The sequence below is a fragment of the Trachymyrmex cornetzi genome, unplaced genomic scaffold (assembly GCF_001594075.2).
Source record: "Trachymyrmex cornetzi isolate Tcor2-1 unplaced genomic scaffold, Tcor1.1 scaffold797, whole genome shotgun sequence".
NCBI lineage: Eukaryota > Metazoa > Arthropoda > Insecta > Hymenoptera > Formicidae > Trachymyrmex > Trachymyrmex cornetzi.
The window spans coordinates 265182-287033 of NW_017300132.1; the positions used below are offsets into that span (position 1 = coordinate 265182).

The 21852-nt window shown below is 31.8% G+C and overlaps 1 protein-coding gene across 5 annotated transcripts in view; it reads left to right on the forward strand.

The window, feature by feature from the left end:
* Nucleotides 1-21852, forward strand: part of LOC108768464 (glutamate receptor ionotropic, kainate 2) — a 141046-nt gene that overhangs the window by 31348 nt on the left and 87846 nt on the right. For all 5 annotated transcript variants that reach the window (XM_018518895.1, XM_018518897.1, XM_018518896.1 and 2 more), the window contains exon 3: nucleotides 3213-3374. In XM_018518895.1, coding sequence (XP_018374397.1) covers nucleotides 3213-3374 — 162 coding nt within the window. The remainder of the gene's footprint in view (nucleotides 1-3212; nucleotides 3375-21852) is intronic.

A 21852-nucleotide genomic window follows, 5' to 3' on the forward strand; every position in this document is an offset into this window, starting at 1 on the left:
TCTAATTTAATGAAAAAAAAAATGTATATTTTGGATCAAATATTATAAGATGTAATATTTTTATGATGGATCACACGACAAAAGGCTAGTTGAAGTAATTAATATAATATATGTATCTAATTCAGTTTTTAATTAAAAGAATCATGCATATACCTACATAAGTGACTCTTTAAGCCTTATAATAAATCTTGAATCTTATTTTTATATATTTTGATTATAATAACACTGCAATAATATTTATTAAATTACTATAATATATTCGATATGTCTAGATATTAATCAATGTTTACATTAATTACATTGTCTAATATGTTCATCATTATGTACAATATACTATTACATTAATTTATTATGTTACAATAATTAATTGTGTTATAACATATTCAATTGCAAACACGGAGTAAACAATGCAAACGATATTGTTACATATTAGAATAGTGATAACACTGATAACTTCTCATTTCTCACACTTCAGTCTGATATACACTCTTAGTGTCATACACTGAACTAAAACATATTGTAAATACAATAAAATATTTATTGAATTATGAAAAGATAATGAAAATTGGTCCAATGAATTCTCATAATGATAGGTTTTTTTTTTATAAAACTCTTACTAGAATTTATTGCAAGAATGAACATATAGTTATTTAAATGAATCTAGTTATTGTATCAATGAATTAACTACAGTCGGACATTAAATAGGACATTGATTAACGATCATTCATTGGACCAAAAATGATCAAAATTTTTTTCAGTGTACATAACACGTGCCTGTAGAATGCATACGCTGTTTAGAAGAAATACTATTATATATTTACAATACTTTTGATATTAAGGAGAGGGAGAGAGAGAGAGAGAGAGAGAGAGAGAGAACTGAATATTTACAGGAAAAATTAAATAAAATTGACAATTATTTATCAATTATAGAAATCTTTATTCAAAAATTATTTAATTTTAAACTGCAATAATTAGCACTCATGTATTATCAATATAAATTATAATTTTTTAAACAAAATCCGTTTAGCATTGCTGTTTTATGCGACAAATTTTGTCGAAACGGTAAGGGTCTTTTTTGTTTAAAATTATAATTAATATTGATAAAATACATGAATATTAATTATTAGTTTGAAGCCAAATAACTGCAGTATCTTTTATAGCAAAGACTTCTAATTAATAAAAAAATCGACTTTATTAAACTTTTCCTTTAGATGTTTGCAGTTTTTCTTTTCTATTATATTAAATATAATATGTAAATTATTAATACGTTAGTCTTGTATTATCGTTTCATTATGAGCCAAAGTATTATCTAACTAAATTAAACATTGTACACAGGTGCGAACAGACAGTACGATGGTAATCGGTCCGCGATGTCGACTTTTGGACTTTCATCAGAAACGACCATTCGTCAAGTCAAATGTTAATTAGCAATGTTAGTCATCGCTTTTAATTGTCGCTTGCCATCGTTCAACCATAAAATCGCCCTTGGTGCTAGGTCAGGAATGTGTCCTGCCGTTTTTTTATCGCGCCAAAGGATGCTCGTTAATTTTCGTAAACGACCCGGGGCACTTTGCGATGAGAGTCTGAATACCGAAAGGGAGAAGATTAATCCTCTTCAATGTTCAACATCCTTGAGTATTCTTTTCTCTCAAAGAACGAGCTAGTTGTCAATAACGAGGACGGTGTGTGTCCAGACTTACTCTTTACGATTGTTCGATGGATTGGAAGTATATTCGTGAGACTTTCAGAAACGTGACACCTTTGAAAAATTCTTCAGAAAGGCGACCTTTGACACACTATTGATAGCCTGGCGGCTATGTAATCGGTGTCAGTCCGATGAATAGGTGTTATTAGAATGCATTCTTCATTCAAGAGTACGTCGCTGTGTGTATCGTACGAAGATAATGTTTCTTAACGTAGGCATATTTTTTTAATCGCAATACCTCATTTTGTTTTTGCATTCAATGTCAGATCGATGATTAACGATGAACTTTGTTCGTTTGTTTGTAATGTGCTAAATTCAGTATTTTGCTTTAGTATTTTGTCAAAATTTTATACATTTTTAACAACAATATATGACATTAGACCGATATGTAAATTCACTAAGTAAGAAAAATGTCTTGTTTAGTTCGAGTTGGATCTTAGTACTTAATAATATTTTGGTGCTTTTTTTTTATTTATTATATCCAATTTTGTAAACTGTGCGTCGAAATCATTTTCTCTTATATCGTCTTGAAAGGCAATCTTAAATTGGATAGTAACGTTATAAATTAAATTGCACAAGCACAATTTAATAATATTTTTACTAATAAACCTTAAAAAGCTATAAATAATTTATTACACAGAATATCACAATAAATGCTAATATACGTATATGTAGATACATATCGTACATGCTAATAGATAATATATTAATATATTTTACTACATGTTTTTGTACGTTGCTGTTATTAATAAAGATATATGCACTTTGTCTCAACAAATATTAATTCCATCAGAATCATAATTATATTATTGATATTTGGACACAATGTATACATACATGCAATGTATGTTACATTATCTAACGAATATTAGAGATATACAGCATGTTATGTACATATTATACACGTATAGGTATATGTATGATGTGCTTGACGTTATTCTGAACCGTTTGATCCTGCAATATTAATCAACGGTCAGTTAATTATATGTTGAACTTAGTGAACCAGATCAAATTCTTTTATAAGAATTAATAATATATAACTGTAAGGTAGAATTATAAAATCAGAAAGTATTTAATTAACAATATTTCTAACAATAAATTTTTCTTATCATTAATTACAATTGTTTCAAGTAATTGATATTGAATTATCTTTGTTATACTTGTGATTACAGTAACATTGAATAAATTTAATGTTTTAATTGAATTTAAGAAGCTAGATATTACCTTAGATTTTATCAAGGTCAACTGATACAATTTGTACATTAATATGTACAATATAATATAGATGGCATTAGAGAAATTATTCAATATGCAAACCCCGAATAAGCGCACTTATAGTATTAAAACTGTGCATAATCTCTGTTATATGAGATTCAGTCTCGCTCGAAGCTTGCAGTTTATTAGCATAGATGGACGAACTTTGATCGTTTGAGAGTATTATCACTATGGAACGGAATGGTGTTCCACTTTAAGGATTAAAGCGATCACAGTCGTGCTTACTTTCCAGGTGCTATATTCACTCATGACCAAAAGGATAGCAGCACGGAGCTGGCCTTCAAGTACGCCGTTTACAAGATCAACAAGGACAAAATTATATTGCCGAAGACCACGTTGGAGTACGATATTCAGTACGTGCCAAAAGATGATTCCTTCCACGCATCGAAAAAGGGTAAGTGTTATAATTGCGTATTTTGCATGCTTAATAAATTTTGTATTTTCGGTATACGTTTTACTTTTACTGAACCATGTAATGTCATATTATTTTATTTACATCTCCGTAATCTACGTCAGCGCAAGAAATAGCAATTTGAACTAAAACTTACGGCGCAGAAAATTTTCCGGTTTAATGAAACGACGCTGCATTACTACGTGCGTCTTCGTAAGAAATTTCACTGAAGTTAAAAAACATCTCACGCTCGTTAATCTCACGGTTTCCTACATGTCAAAAATGATTTATTCCTAAAAGCTCGCTCAGTTTTCACACAGTTCCACGCAAACTGCAAAATGTTTAAATGGTACATAACTCTTTTCTCTGACATAGGTTTAAAATATTAATTTATTTTAGTTTTGAGAATACTGCAATTAGTAGTGTGCTTTTACTAAAGTTTTTTTTCCGCGTAATACTTACATCGAAGTATGATTGTTTCCAAAGTGACAAGTACGATTAATTAATTATATACAGTAAAGAACATTTTGTATTTGTGATAAAATCGGTCCACTCAAGCCCTTATTAAAACTTTATGTTGAATTTTTAACATATTCGCTTGTCCAGAGTGTTAATTTAACATAATGTGTGACTGTGTTATTTGAATATTTTGTGTTGAATTGATATTCAACATTTCTTAGTATCAGAATAACAAAATTTATAAATAAGTCAACAAATAATATAAAAATAATGTATTTCATTTCAAATTTTTTAAAACATAAATTTTAAGATAAAATAAATAATAAAAAAACGTTAATTGTGGACATAAATATTAATTTTACAGAAAAAGTGTGTTTTTATAGTTTGCTTATAAATTATGTTAGTAAGATTTTTTGTGTTAATTTTTTAATATAATATTTACTTTTTAACATACTTATCTTGTATTGAATTAACACAAAAAAGTGAACCATTTGGTATATGTGGAACATGTTTTTAATACAAATTTTTAACTGATGTCTTTCACATAAACATCTAAGCGAAAACGTTTGTAAGGAAGCGCTACCTACGTTAAATTAAGGCAAAGAGCTTGGTTTATCGAGCAAAATCATGTACTTAAATAGAGGACACTCTGAGGTATCCTGAATATTCTGAGAGTCCTTTTAGTCGACACTATACGCGATGTAAGGCGTTACCGTAAGCAAAATTTATCGTGTTGACGGCGTGTATAAACCAGCCAAGAATAACAGGCTTGGTTGCCTCTCGTCGTTATTAAAGCAGCATACCTACACATTATTATCCATCTCATGTCTGTTGTTATCGGATACTCACCATAAAGACCATTGTCTCGCTTCGTGGTACCCTTAAAAACGTACTTGTCTCTGATGTACCGGAAAGATTTAAGAGACAAGATCAATTTTATCCGTTAGGTACGTTTCGTGAGAATTTCTCGAAATGATTCCGACAACCGACTACTTTTCTATATAGAAACTATCAAGTCTTTATTTATTATTTTTTGTTATTTTAAAAAGAGAAATCAAATCTATAAGGGAAACGCTGTTTCCCTTATAGATTTGAGAAATATTTTTATAATATTTATAAATATTTAATGCTTATCTTGGAAAAAATAAAATGTTCAAAACTCATTTTTGACGTAGTTACATTAATATTATAAAATAAAACTTTGTTTATTTTTTACAAAAATGTCCGAAAATAGTTTGATTTTGGAATTTATGACAAAATTCAATGTAGCTTTAATTAAGTGATTCGTTAAAATTAGGTTATTTTTACAGCATGATTCTTAGAATCCTGAAATCAATTGAGTAAATTTGCCAATTCATTCTATTTGACAAACATTCTGCCGTGTTTTTCTAATTTTCTGCAATAATATAGCAGATTGTTTTATTTTTTATGTTATTACATAAAACATTAATCGAGCGACTGTTATTTGTCCAAGCAGTGACACATATGTGCGTTGTACAAACATTATAACTATTAGGTACGCAAGTGTGATTATAGCGTTCTAAACTTTCGTCATTGATGCAAGAAAATAGCTAACAAATTGCCCTCATTATTTTCATTCTCCATGTCGTAAATTGCAAAGCCACTATGAAGCAGTGAACACTTTATAACACGTGAAATTATGTAGACTACACGATCGATAGAAAGGACTTACCTCCAATATCTTACTGCAAAATATATATCTTTTGATATAATATTATGTTCTTTATTTCTCTATTTAATTTTCTCTTTAAATATCGAAAGTCACTATATAGATAAATTATACAATTTTATAATTATAATACATTTATATAATTTATTTTAATTATAATACATAAAGGAGACTTCCTTAAAGTTTTGGCTACAATGTTTGAAAATACTCTTCAATACCTTTTCGCACATATAACCCGCACAGCGTGCAAATATTTATCTGGTGTAGAGATCAAGTTTTTTATTTTTTTTACAATATATATATATATATAGATGGCGGCAAATTAAATGATACAACTCTGGACAATATAGTAATATACACATATACTTTTAACTTTATACGATAAACTTTCGTCGATAGCATCGGCTAATCCGTGCCTCGGAATTGCCATGTGGATCGAACGTATGCATTGTAGTATTGTCACCTACTGAGACAGGAAACCACTTCGAAACCAGTCCGTGTTATAGCTCGCTATAGTATGCTACAGTATGTGCTTGTTGATGGTTCTTTCCAGTGACTTTTAACGGATCTATTTGTTCGTGCACAATACGAAATTGTAGTTGAATTTTCTGTTCTGAGTTACACATCCTGAATTACATGTCTGTTCCGAATTACACGTCCTGAGTTACATGTCTGTTCTGAGTTACATGTTCTGATTGCTCAACTTCCTGCTACACACATGACGTTAAAATTGTTATAGAAATAAGATAAAATTTTATCTGAATGAAAATTTTGTTGCATTCAATCTTATTATCCAGATTTACAAAAAATATATAAGGACAATATAATAATGGAGAAAAGTCGCTGATACTGACACAGGTCTCGAAAGAAATATTCTTTTATTTTTCACAAACTAAACATTGTACTTTATTAATGATAAAATCAAGATCTGTTTTTTTAGATGATCAAAAAAGGAAAAACCCATAATTCATATATTTGTGGCTTGTTTCTATGTAAAATCAGATAAAAACGAATTTTATAAATGCGAAAATAAAACTCTTACGATTTTCTTTTGCTAATTGCATAATTAAAATAATAGTGGATATATTATTATATTAATAATATATAGATTGTTTTACGTGGTTGTAGTTTTCTAAAATTGTTTTATATTTTCTTTCTCTTATTTTTCTCATAGTACGGTTTTAAACATAAAATTAAAGTACAGCGTAAACCAACACACTTGTCTGTAAAACAGACCATAAGCTAACTTAATCTTTATATACTGTCGCGTTATTGTATAAAATAGCCCTGTTGAGGCTGAAGGCATTCCTGTATTTACGGAAAACCTCTAAGAAAAATTGTTATGTCACGTGTTTATGTCTTGCGAAATAGTCTAAAGTATGCATATAAATCAACAAAAAACGTTTTACATCAAAGTAAAAAGGTTCTAGAAATTTTCATATACATTAACTTGTAGATATTTCGTATAGATAATCCCTGTGAAAGAAAAGAATAGAAATATGTGGCATTATCACTACGTCAGTCTTAAAATCCATTTTTTATCAGATGCACACATTTTTGCTTGTCTTGACGAAAACGTTAATTATTGCAACATTCCAAACAATATTATAAAAACTGATAGAAAACGTTTTTGTATTTATTTTTCCAAAGTTTTATATTTTTAGCTTTTATTAAAGAATTATGGTTAAAATACAAAGAGGTATAACGATGTTGGCGACCTTTCTCTATTGAATTAAAAAATACTTGTCCTATTTATTAAATATTTTCAATACTCAATATTCAATATTTTCTGAATTAGCAAGTAATGCATTTTTTGATAATTGGAAACATTAATACATTGCTCAATTCCGTGAAATCCCCAATGTTAGCGTATGAGATGCGCCGCACAGGAAATTTGATCATCGATTTTGTAACACGCATATACGTATAACCGTAAAATTCTAGAATCATATTCCTCGGCAAATACATACTTAACGCGAATAACGTATTTTGCGGCAACAACGACCGTGTTCTGCTTCGATCTCGTTCGTTGCATCTCCATCTCGTCTTTACATTGCTCATTTACATGGACACATGCTTCAACTCTATACGTATACTTATGCAAATAATACCGTGTCTTATGCAAATAAGAACTAAATGACAAGTTAAGTATCTGCCGATGGGCTCGTTTCTTGTTTGAGCTCTTTAATGTGTGTAAATGTGTATTATGTACATACGAACGTTCTCTTTTGTCTCTGGTAATGTATGATCTTGTATTTTAAGTAGTTTCGCCAAAGATTATGCCGACCGCGCGTTGGTTACATTATAAATGCGACGTAATTTAAATATAGAATCAAAATGCCCCCCCCCCCCTGAACGAAATTGAAACGTTTTTTTTTCGTGAAGTGATTAATCATTAAAAACTTCTCATTCGTCATCGACTTCTACTCACAATTAGCATAATTTGTTTAATGAATCCGATTTTCGATTTAAAATTATATATGTTCAAGAAAAAGGTTTTATCACCGATTTATATAAGAGATTTGATTTGCTGTTTTTAATTAACAAAATCAAGATTATAAATCATTAAACTCTATTCTGTTTTTAAATTATTCTACGTTTAGTAAACCGATTTTGAATTTTGAAAAAATGTTAAAAAATGTTTATGTATAAGTCCCAATTATAGATCGGCAAGTTATTTCGTATAAAATTTCTTTAATATAAAATTATTTATATCAATAAAATATTTAATTTTAATTTAATTTAATTTAGTTTATTGCAAAGCTATATGAAAAGACTACATATTAACCAAGTATTAGACATGACATGTGATACAATAGAATATAGTTAACAAAAACATAAATACAATAGACGAAAAGTAGCTTGCAAAATGGTTAGGCACCAGCATAATTGCTGTTACAAAGCCTACCAGTAACAAAACTATAATAAGACAACAACGCAATAAGAGTTAAATCATACACTCTCTCTCTCTCTCTCTCTCTCTCTCTCTCTCTCTCTCACACGCTCACACACACGCTCATACACCCGCAAACACATATTCAAATTCATATTGTTTTATCTTATATGACGTAATAGTGTACTAAATACAATCTATAACTACAAGAGTATTATATATAATATTAAAGAATTATTAAAAAAAGTAACGTTCTGTTTTTCTTTCTTAAATATCAGCAATGACTGAGAAAGCAATGATTGACACTCTCCTATCATAATAATTAAAAAAAATTAAAGAATGCAAAACTTTTTCGTAATTTTATTATATATATATATGTATACCTGTAAAATATTTAATTTAACTTTGCAAGTTTCATACATATTTTGAGACCGTCACTGTATTCTTTATTTGAAATTTTTGTAAAGGAGCGATTGATATTCACTAGTGAAAACGCTATCGAAGTTCAAAACAAACTTCATGGAACATAAACATATAATTTCTGAAGTTCTCGTCGGTTGAGAGAGACCAAGCGTTAACGCTGCGTCATGTCGCGTATTCGAGGGTTCCTCTCGAACATATCGCTCCCGATTCCGCTCGCAGATATCTTCATACCAATAGTACTCGATTTTCGATCTTCGATGCAAGAGTTTCTCAGTCATAACTATGTACACGTTTGAGCTGTGCTCGAACTCCATCGTGAATTATTTTCCATATCTGAAAACTTGAATCATCGAGAAAATTGTGATCGCTGCTATGATTGATGTAAGTTAAATGCTTTCATATGAACAAATTAATTTAATACTTACGTAAATGTGCAAATTTAAATTTATTACTGTAAATTTGAAATTATAAATTAGAAAGCGGTGCAAATTAATGGAAAAAAATTAAATTATTCCGCAACAACGCAAATAAAATATGAATAAACTAAGAAGTATCGCGCGCGTTATTTATTAATTTCTTCTTTGTTAAATAAAAACACAGCTTTAGTCAAAACGGCAATTTACATATATAAAACGTATAAAAAGGTAATTTATGCGCGAATTAACAGAGAAATTGAAAATTCTCAGATAAAAGCTGCATAAAATCTACTTCACCGACAAAAATGAGAAAAATGTGGAACGCGAAGGAAGATTTAAAGGAAAGCATCTGGTGGCAGAGAACATCATTATCATTGAATGCAAAAACTCATTTGTCACGCATAGAATTCTTAGTGAACGATATTGTTCCTGTTCATCTTTGATACGTCATAAATGTCGAGAATAATGCCATGAAATCTGCGAATAATGGCCGCTACGACAAATCCCTTGGATTTGACTTTCAGTTTAATCCTCTGAGTAAGCATAGTCTAGTTCATCTGTCCCTGTATAGCTGTCGCGAATCGTTGTCTGCTCAACAATTTGAAGTTTTATGACGCGAGAACGATTATGAGTTTCAATTGTCGCAGTATAAGGGTACGTAGGAATATTTGTGCGTGAATATACACAGACGAGGAATCAATTGTCGAGTTATGATTTTTCCGCGTTTCCGGTTGCTACGCCGTCGGGAAATCGTGAGAAGATCCATTTCTGATCGACATTGTTCGCTCAGAGTTATTGAACGCATCTCAATATTTTATTTTTCTTTTCATAATCCGTCGCAAATCTTCTCCTGAATACGAAACTGGAAGATACGTTTATCGATATTGCTTTGAATTTCTCTTGCTGTCGCGGAGGCGGATTTGCCGCCGTTTGTAAATAAATCCCGGGATATAATACCGACAGCAGAATAAAAGGCTTAGGGCCATATTTCAGTCTTAATCTGCGTTTTCCGCCACGCTTCTATCGGCGATGCGCATACGTGTATTTGGCGTCGCCTCGCAAATCTGGGATCGTACGATTCTCTTCCCACGAAACTTCCACTTCACTCTTCTATTTTGCAACACAATTATCTTCGCGCAAAAAAAAGAATCATCGTGTTTGTAAGCTTTAGTTTAAGCTTGTTTTTCATTTGTTTATATATATAAACATTTCACAGCAGCTTCTAAATACCTTACCCAATCCCCAATTTTATACACTGGTTGTTTTACTTTACGGAAAAAGAACGATTTTGTTGAAATATCTAAAAATTTTAATGGACACAGTTCTCAAGATAATTTCGTATTATATCAATAACATTATTTTAACTGAAAATAATTTTACTAACTTTATAGCAGTATTAATGAAAAAGTACACCAGACTCTTTTTCTAATAAAACTTTATTTGTTTCATTAATAATATTATTGAATCAACAAGATTACTTTCAATTATATAAAATAATACTGTTGATATAATATCAGTTTTTCAATGTATCAAATTAATTATATAGGATTACATAACTCAAGCTGGTTACTAGAACGTCAAAACTTTTGCAATATTGTCCATCATGTTTGAGATTCTTACGTAATTATTTTGTTAGTCCGTCAAAATTATTTTCAAATCCGTATCTAATTCAATTTTCAGATAAGGGAGAATAAGGTGGTGACGCTCGCTTAAGAAAATTTATATATTAATATTTTTATTTTAAATTGGGCTTTTCTCAAATTTGTTACATTATATAAGATCATATTGAGAACGGCTGAGCATCTTGATCCCATTCTCTTCTACTTTAGCAAAGCCGTTCTTTCCATGTATTAATTTGGCTTCATCTAACATTAGAATTGCAGCACAATGTTGCGATAATAATCAAGGCTATTTTTGACACTGCTCAACTTCTATAGTGTACAAACAAGTTTACATGGCCGGGGCATTCGTGTTGACCTGGTGCGAGATATTATCACCGTGTTTCCGGCGACAGAAAGAGGGAATTGCGAATTTTATCGACACTTCTCTAAATTTCATTTCCCTCCGTCTCTTTCGTTGTGCATCTTTCTCGATAGCCGGTTTCATCCCAACGCGGAAATGCCGCAAGTTGGGAAAAAGCGCGGGTCAGACTGAAAGGGAAGGAAAGAGGTGAAATCGAGGGTTGAAGGTAGAAGAAGACTGAAAAGCAGCTAAAGGCGGAGGGAGGTGCGAGTTGGCGAAATAGAGAAGAGGCCAGACGGAAGGAAACGCAAACTGGTGCAATATACCGCGATGCATCGCAAAACCAATATCGACAGGAACGAAACAGACGTCTTGAGTTGTGCATGCGGCTGCACGCAGACGTGCGGAATATGTACGAGAAAAATGTGCCGCGCCGTCTTTCGCCTTTCCCCTTCCATCGTATTCCCAACAAATTCAGTTGGAAATTTGCAAGAGAAATAGTTTTTTTTTTTCGAGATAGCAAGAACCTTGAAAGCGCCGCCGCACTTTGCTGAGAGATTTAAAAGCATACAGGCGTCAGCTTGCATTTACCTAAGTTAGTAATATCACATTATGTATAGCTTCCGCGGTAAGCATTCCCAATTTCTCCTATGATACGAAAATACTATTTCGACATTGGATACTTTAGAAATTATTTACTCTTCACACATAAGTCTCTTCAATATATGAATATCATAGTTAACGAAATATTTCCCAGATAGCACATTATATTCTGAGAATATACTAAAAAGGTCACGTCTGATATTCGTATAATAATCCTATGTCCGCAGCAACATAGTTCGCAATATATCCTCAGAATATCGAGATGAATTTCGAAAATTTTCCTTAAGAGTGTGTAAGAAATATCTATTAAAAATAATGTTCTTCGCTAACAGAATATTATTTTTAATAGATATTTCTTACACACTCTTAAGAAAAATTTTCGAAATTCATCTCGATATTCGGAGGATTTACTGCGAACAATGTTGCTGCGGACATAGAAATATCGTACGAATATCAGACATGACCTTTTTAGTATATTCTCGGAATATTCTTAGAATATAATGTGCTATCTGGGTTATAAACGGAAAAAAAAGATGAAAGTGTCTATATGAAAAAAAAAATTATGTCATATACGGAAAGAACGGTTTTAATAAAGTTTCTAGAAATAGCTAGGTACAGATCTGAAAATAATTTCTATATGGACTATTAAAATAATTATGTTAGTATTGACATTGACGCTGAGATGACAATGCTGCAAAAAGTTTTAACATTCTAGCGATCAATTAAAGTCTTACATAATCATTTTAATGGTCCAAAGAAAATTATTTTTGGACTTAAAGCTTTTTAGGTACTTGAGCGAAATTGTCCTTTCTGTATATGAAAAAGAATTCGAGATTTTCAGAAAATATTTTATAAAACTTGATGGTTTTAATATAACGAATAGATTAATGCACGATGATTCTAGATCCTTTGAATGAGTTAAGAGTGGTTGAACCTTTCGTTTTCCTCAGCTGATTAATCGAATAGCATTCAGCTTGCGCGAGAGAAGCGAGTTATAGAGAAACATTGTAGCGACAAGGATGTACGAAGGTGCTCGTCAGGCTGCAAAATTGATTCAATGGCGAGCAAAGAGATTTAACGCGCAATTACTCTGATTGAACGAAGCTGATGGCTTGGGATCCGCCGGGAGAATTGCCGACATCAAAGTACAGACCGGTACTCCGCTCCTCGTTAAGGGGACTGAAAAGAGGACCAACAAACGGACATCCTTACAGCATACATATATTGTTTCTCCGAAACAATGCATCTTTGTCGCTACTTTGCGCTAAGCTGATCCATTTGTTGAGGATTCAAAATATCTGGCGGATATCTCGTACAAAGCGAGCGGTGAGATACACTACAATATACATATATGTCGTGAAAATACATAATGTTTTGTACTAAAAGTATTAAATAAGTATATAAAAATTATAGAAGAACGATATTGGTGTAAATTTTCAGTTCAGAAAGTTTAAGAGAATTTTCTTGTATCTAACAATTTTTTATATTTTTATGGAATTTTATAACTTTTTCAAAATTGCTTTTATCTTCCTTTTATCTACTTTTAGATCTTATGTAGATTTTCATAAGAAGTACTTTTTACTAATACAAAATATTTTAGGAAGAACTCTTTCTTTATACACATTTTTACCTCGTTGCTACTAGAGATGAATCGTTTAATGGATCGTTTGCGCAGCCACCTGTTGCAGCAGTAAATTGCTCGAATTCGAATACTATTGCTAGCGAATTTTAATATATTTAACTTTTCAGATATGTTTAATCAGTAAGATACATATTGATATTTTTTAATATTTGCTTATAAATATGCCAATTTTTTGTCAAAAATAAAAAATCTATTTTTGTATAAATGAGAAGTTGCTGAATCAATCGATTTAGTAATTCAGTGAATACTTGTGAAAGTTTGATAATTCCAAACTTCGATCATCGCTCTACTTTATACGATGCAAGCAATGATATTATTGTTAAATAAAGATCCTTATTAATTATTGTTATAAATAAAAGATCTTCTTATTACAAAGTTTTTATGCATATGAATATTTTTAGATATAAATACATTTTAAGAATCAAATTATTTATAATTTGTTTCAAAATGTATGCTTTATTCTAAAGTGTAGGTATATACATTGGTACAATGGTATACAATTTTACAATTTTTTTAGCATTTTTAAATTTATTTAAATATTTTTAAGAATATATGAGAACATGGTTAGTTGTTAAACTATTTAAAAGATATAAATTATTATAACTTGTTGTTCGCAAAAAATAAAACGCTTATCTCTACAACTTATCTTTTAAGATAAGTATTTATAAGAAGTATATTTAACATTCGTATCGCATTTATTTTAAAATAATCTTTTCTATTATAATAATCGTTAAAATGATAAATTTAATTAAAAATAATAATTTGCAAATTTTCTTTCCGATATTGCTTATAAATCCTACATATATTAAAATTATTTATTGCATAATCATTCGTGGCAGCAACATTTTGAGTAGTTTGCATTTATAATCCCGTTAGCTTGTTCCACAAAAAATAATAAAAAATTTTATTTAATGCATAAAACAACATCCATATGTAATTTATATAATTAATTCAATTATTTATGTTCATATATTTATTATGAGTAATGATAAAGAATATATGCATTACAAATTAAAATAATGTATAATAACTGCATGCTGTAATATTAAAATAAATATTAAGGAACACATAAAGAGATATTATTAATAATAACAAATAATATTTAGAAATGAATAGGTATATGCACGTAATATTTGCGTCTTTATTCATGTTGACAATATATTAACGTCAGTGCTCTATTTATTCATATTTACCCATAGAAAATGATATTTACTCCACTGCAATATTATTTGCATTAAAGAAGTGAATTATGAATTACGCGGTCCAGGTTATCTTACAAGCTTAATGGATCGAACTTCAAATTGCATATATCCAACATTTTATTTGTTTATAATAATTCAATTTATATTTATTAAGTATGCATATTTTACTTTATCAAATTTAGCTACATATTTTTTACATTGTGAAGAATTATTATATACCTTAATTCTATGAATTAAGTCCAAAAAATATTTTAATTTTAATATTCTTATTGTTTTATTTTAATATTATCTCTGTTTTAAATTATTTCTTTATTTTTCAATCCAAATCGAATTATGCATCTGTAGGTATGTTAATAGGGTTGGGAAGTAGCTCGTTATTTCTAACGAAGTTATAGTTAAAATTACCTTTTTTCAGTAACTGTAACTTAATTTGGTTACACTTTTTAACTATAGCAACTAATCTACTAGTTTTTAAATAATTATGACTGTAACGTGTTACTTGTCAGATTTGATAAACTTGTAATGATAATTATTTCTTACAAAGAACAAAAACTATAACTGCATTTAAATATTTATAAAAGTAACTTTTCAATCCTGTATATATATTAAATATACTACTATTATATATTTACTTAAAAAGTTTTCGTTTAAACATTATTTTTAATCAAAATCATCTATTATAATCATCTATTCGATCACGACAAAATGATGTACGTCAAGGTGCCGTGATTACTGCCAATTAATGTCTAAGTAAGAACTAGCAAATTGACGAGGGCCTCTGAGACGAGGGACGGATCTACATTCTGGCCAAACGTAACGCTGGCGTGGTACTTTGAAATTTTAATGAGCCGCGTTTTCTGACCTCGTCGTTGGAGATTCGAGTGAGCGCCGTCGCGTCGGTATGAGGAAGAAGGAATAGTCCGCATCTCGATACCGAAGTTGAAAGTTACTGGGGAAGGCGGTTCCTGCGAAAGTTGTGAGAAGTCAATTAGTATGGTGCTCCTTTCACGGGGATGCCCGACCCACGCGGTTGTTAAGGTTCCAGCTGCCGGTATATACGATAATCCGAAGAACTTTAAAAGAGAGAGGTTGCCGCCAATAAGGCTGCTCGTTATGCAACACGCCGGGCGCGATAAAATAATACGCTTCTGCATCACTTTCTGAGAAACTAAAGTTTAGTAACGGTATTAAGTCGCAAAAACTCTTACAAAATTAGTCTTATAGTTTTACTCTTGCAGAATTATACGGTATTTATATATTGGAGTTCTTGCGGGCTCTCTTGCGAGAGAGATACGAATGCTTGAACAAATACATTCGTAGATCAAACGTTTACAATTTTTATAAAGGTAGACACTGAAAAATAGCTGGAAAGACAATGTACAATTAATTCTATTGTTTGCTTTAAAAATGTTAAACAAATGTATTACATGGCAAAAAGGTTCTCTTTGGTTCTATTTTATTTAAAAAATATATTTTCTACAAATTTATAAAGTATAGATAGAATACAATATATGCAGATAAAAAGAAAATATAGCAATAATTTTTATAAAGATAGATGTTGAAAAATAACTGGAAAGGGGTATACAGTTAATTCTATTGTTTGCTGCAAACGTAAAATAAATATACTACGTGTAGGAAGATTCGGTTGATCCCATTTTACTAAAAAAATGTATTATCAGAAAACACGGATATTATTGTTACTAAACGATTGTATCGATATCGATATATCACGACAGTTCTCTCTTGGCAACGAATTGGAGACACTTTCCTTCACAGGAGCTTAAATCTATTGCGTCTTGAGAGAATGCCTTGGCAATGACCCGGCAAGACCTTTTTACGAGCACGGAATAATTATGAGTCCAAGTCCGGCTGTTCACATTTTCACGTCGCGCCCCCCTCCGTAATAATTCAGTCCTACCCTTCTCACAATTTCTCGTCAGGATTGCAGCAGTTCTTTTAATATTTCTAAAATAGTCCGTCGCAATTTCAGAAGTAAAAAATAAGTTAGCGGAAGACTATTCTCAGAGTTGCTCATTAATTTTAAAGTATCGTCTCTTAAGTGAGAAATCATAAAGTTAAATTAGATCGCACGTCGTATACTCTACATTAATAATTCTGATATTTCAACCCGTAAAAGTTACGGTTTCATTACTGATTTATATTATTAATCTGCTTAACGAGTCGCTTATTAACGCCAGTTCTGCACGTATACTCATAAAATTACGTAATTACTTTGCGTAAGATGCTAATCAACTTGATTACACAGCGGCGTGGTAATTTAAATAGAGTAAAGCGCTCGTAAAGCAGCCGGGGGATGTAAGAAGGGGCGTAATCGCGCTTCTTTTTTACGCCCACGTCGGCACCGCGTTGTCACCACGCCAGGCTTTATCTCCAACGTTCTCGCGTCATTGATTTAAACTCACCCATCTTATCTCTCTCGCGAAATTAAGAAGAATACCGAACCAACCTCTCTCCCTCACAATCCCAGATAGCGGAGTCGCCGTTAGTCGTGCGGTTAGATTCATCAGCGTGAACGCCATTGGCACGGCACAAGAGAGGGAAGATAACTCTCGTGGCCGGCGGCCAAGCTCATAACGTATCACAGCCCCTCGACAATCCCGCCAGTCGATTTTTGGTCGACGACGACAAGTAGATCGAGCGTCTCGCAGACTGGATCTTCTCGCATGTATTGGGGAAAAGGAGGAACTTCGGAATAGGTACCGATGATCTTCACTGGTAGCCATTGTACGCCGCGGTGAGACTTTCCTTCCGATTTATTGTACGGAAGTTCACAGAGAAATGTACGAACTCTGAGTACGAATCCTGTCTATTGTGAGGTGGACAGACATTAACCTTGATCTCAACGGATCTCCGGGATCTCATCTACCGAAGCCGAGAGACCATATCCTCGAATGCGTATCAGGACTTATTCGTAATAGGCTTGAACTTCGAAAACCTTTACTGCGGATGATCTGGTCGTTGAAGAGGAATTGAGCCATTTTCAGATGAATCTCTTGAAAGTTGAAATATGATTAATCCTTGCTGAGCTCTCGGTAAAGCCGTCAGACGAGCGAGAGACGACATTTTGACCCGAGTCCTCGCGTTTTAACGCCAAGCTGACTGCGGCAGGGAACTCCATTAAAAGGGGTTAACTTTCGTATTTCTCGTGCACGACGTCGACGTCAACCACAGAAACTTTTTCGACAGCTTGCTGTCGTCGTAAACAAATTCAGATACGATTGGCTGGCTGGGCGGTTGGGATAGCTGGCTCGCTTCCACCATTCGCTTTCGCCTTCTCTTATTTTCACCGCGTTTCCGGACGCCCTCTGGTCTGCGAGCCAACCCTCCCGTTTCTGCTCTGCTTTCGCGAAAATACGCGTCATCCTCTCTCTTTCCTTCGTTCCCGCACTGCGATCGATCTCGCTTTCCAATTTAGTACTCGAGACCACAGACTGCGTCCTTGAAATAAGAGCTGCCGACGTTGTTCTTCGGGTGATGATACTCAATCCGTCTGGCTGTTACAAATGTAACTTGGAATTCCGTCTTGAAACCAATATCGTCTTACCTATGGATCCCGCAGATAAAACATCTTGAGCTTATCGAGCTAAGGTTCAAATAACTTCCATGAATTCACGCGAAGATGATAAAACAGACATCACCGTGGATATCTACGAGAATTAACGGATTAGTGAACAGACTATTACTCTTCCTATTAGATAAAACCACATAAAATTGGATAATATATTTATCGACCTGACCTTGCTTGACGAAATTAGATTTTCGTCCTCGCAGCTTCTCACCGAAATAGAGATTTGTTTGAGTCATCGAAAATTCATAGATTTTGCTCAAGGATCTGCAAGACGCCGTTTAATTGGTGCTTTAAAGTCCGGGCATAATGTAATTACTAACATGAACCAAGTAGACAAGTAGTTCCAGGCTACTCGACTATGCATAGCCTTCGAATCAATTGACGCAAGGTTATACGATTGACTGTTAGTAGGGCAGTATCAAGTTAGACTCTCAATGATGAAGTGGCTGTGTAACCGAATTAAAGTGCGAAACTCAGAAACGCAACTAACAATAAGAGAAACCGCAATGAAATAAAGTGATTAGTTCGAACAGCAATCAGCAACTACTTTAACGGAATAAGAGCAAGACGTCGTCGATAAGGTGCTCACCACCTTAATATTATATAAATATGTGATAGAAAATATAGTTGTGTAATATTATAATTAAAATTTGCTATTTTAATAACATTGCTATCAATAATAATAATATATAATTTAATATAATTTTAATTTCAGTAATTAGTTAATACAATTTGAAGCGCGCATAGAATATTACTCTTGTAATTTTGTGTACATTAACACTACTCTTTTTAAACATTTTTAAACATTTTAATAACAAAAACTGTTCTAAACTTGAATTAGTACTTGGGTGAAAATTTTCCCTCAGTAGAATTTCAGGGTTAACATCTTTACATGCACATTAATTAATATAACTTACGTTCATTACGTAACGCGGAAAAGCCGGTTAAAAGTGTTGAGAAATAATTTTCTTTTACACAATACATTTATATAAATTAAATTGAACGTGACCATCGATCATTCGCGTATAAAAACAAGCAATATATGTAAAATAGTATCACCAGAGCTCTTACTATAGATGAATTTTTTAGAGAGGATAACTTTTCCGCAATGTAAATCCCGATGAATGCGAAATTGCGTTTATTCCCAGGGTTGCCGTTAGATGATTTTTTACTCATCAGCGACAAAAGCCTACATGGGCTACATTGCTGTGAAAAGTGTCGAATAAAATTTCGAAATTCTGTGACGAGATCCATCATGATCTGAATAAACTACGTTTATTTCGCTCTAAAGCAGAAATGCAATCAATCAATACAGAATACCCAGTATATTTATATTGCATTAAGATATCTTGTATGCATTCATATAAACATCAAATAATTTCAATGAAGAGTTTTTGTTCAAGAAGAAACAAGAATAAAATGTTTTTTAGAACATTTAAAATACTCTTATAAAAGTTTAACTTTCGGAGAAAGATATTTGTACATTATAATTGTTTGATGCAACATTTACTTAAGGAAATTTTAGTTGCGCAATATTAGCTAACAGTATCAGTCAAAATAATCAAGCAAAAGCTAATATTAGCTAAAAACGTCTGATCGCAATCTAAAATAAAAACAAATAATTTGGATGTAATGCAGCGCAATGATTATATTTTACTGCAATTTTAGATAAATAACTTTTAAACATGCGAGTGTATGGATACAAATAAACTTTTAGGCGAATATTTATTAAAGTTTTATTAGTACACATAAAAAATTTAATTTAATTTATAACGTTTTATTTCCTTATAAAATTCACAAATAACTACAAAACATAATTTTATATAAGAATCAAGGCAAACAAATAAATTAAATAACTTTAAATTAGATAAGAGAATTGGATAAATTTTACGTAAATACTCACATCGTCAGATGTATTATAATAATAAAACTTTCCATTTTTATATTTTTAATAATGTTTTAAAATGTTAACAGTTTTTCTATTGAAAATTGAAATAATGCGTTTTTGAATTATTTCAAAAGGGTAGTAAAAAAAATCGCGTTTTACAATAGGTGGAATCGAGTGTGCTTTTTTCATCTGGAATTTATGACTCAACAGTAAATTCTTTCATAACTCAATTTTTACAAAATGTGCCCGTTTTGAAGAGAAGTGTTTTTGTATATTTTAGCAAAAATAAATACATTCTCTTTATTTTCTAAAATAATGCGCGGATGGTGTCATTGTTTGCCATTTATACCAAAAGTAATAATAGAAGTGGTAAATACTCGAGCGTCGCGAAACGTTGAAAATTGCGATTATTGTTCCATTCGGAGCGGGCAAATAATGTCGAAAATATCGCCGCTTTTCCCTGTCCTGGTTTATATCTTTCGAGTGCCTTTTGGTAGGACACCGAACACGAAGGCAATAAAATGTCAGACTTATATATATCGTTTTGCCGATCGTCCATCGATCGCGCGGTGTACATCGTGTGAGGAATATTCATGTTGGCGTACGTGTATGCGCTGTAAACGATACAAGAAATTCTATGTGTGCGTACGGAAACAATTTTTTCTGACGGTGTGGAACGTCGAGTGTGATATATTCGTTCAACAAGTTCGATATTTCCGTTCAAATGACGATACATGTACAGAAACGATGTTCATTCCGCAGTAGATTATGTACGACATCATGTAGCTCGTTTGTTCTTTTAGCCATTGTTTCTCTCACAAATATATATATATACAACTCGTTTAATAACAATTTAAGAAAACAGCACGATTGCACAGTTCATTTACTCGGAAAATTGAAAATTTTCCGCTAATTTATTTAATTATAGAAATGTACGAGTAACAAACTCTGCGGAAATTCTCAAATTCTTTATATGAATTATGATACATCGATTTTCTATACGGTGGAGGACGGCATTACATAATATCGGTGAAGCTTTTAAAATGATTGTTTCCCGATAAAAAGTTTATTGATATTATAAAATATTTTTCCGTTACAACGATCACATACATAAAAATAGGAAAAAACGGACTAGTGGAGATTAATATTAAAACTGAACAGTTATATTATCATTTGCAAACTGACATTGCGAATTGCATTGTTATTTTTTTACAAAACACAATACAGACGTCAACATTGAAAGAAAACAAAGTGTAACAAAAAACAACAGAAGGATACCTGATGGATCGAGTATCATCGTGTTATTTCTTATCCATCTTTCTTTGGTTTTGATATTCCAACATCATATTCAACATTACATCCTTTATGCAGTAGTTGTCTGCTTCCATTTTTCGACGTGCATTTTATTTCCTCGCTATTCAGCTACCCACTGACGTCCCTTTACTTTCCGCTTTCTGTCCCATCTGCTCTGATCTCTATTTCCGTCATGCCGCTAAATTCGACGTTTTTCCTTCCTTTCTTCTTAGTAAACCACTGCTGCTAGATTGAAAAAAATCGACGGATATTAAAAAATAATATTCTTTAGAAAGAGAGAGAGGGAGAGAGAGAATATTCTTTAGCTTGATAATTAATCGAATCAGGCTAAATTCAATTTGTTAAAGATTCCATTAAATGCTCCGTTTTTTAAAAGACGAGCTTAATATTATAGAAAAGA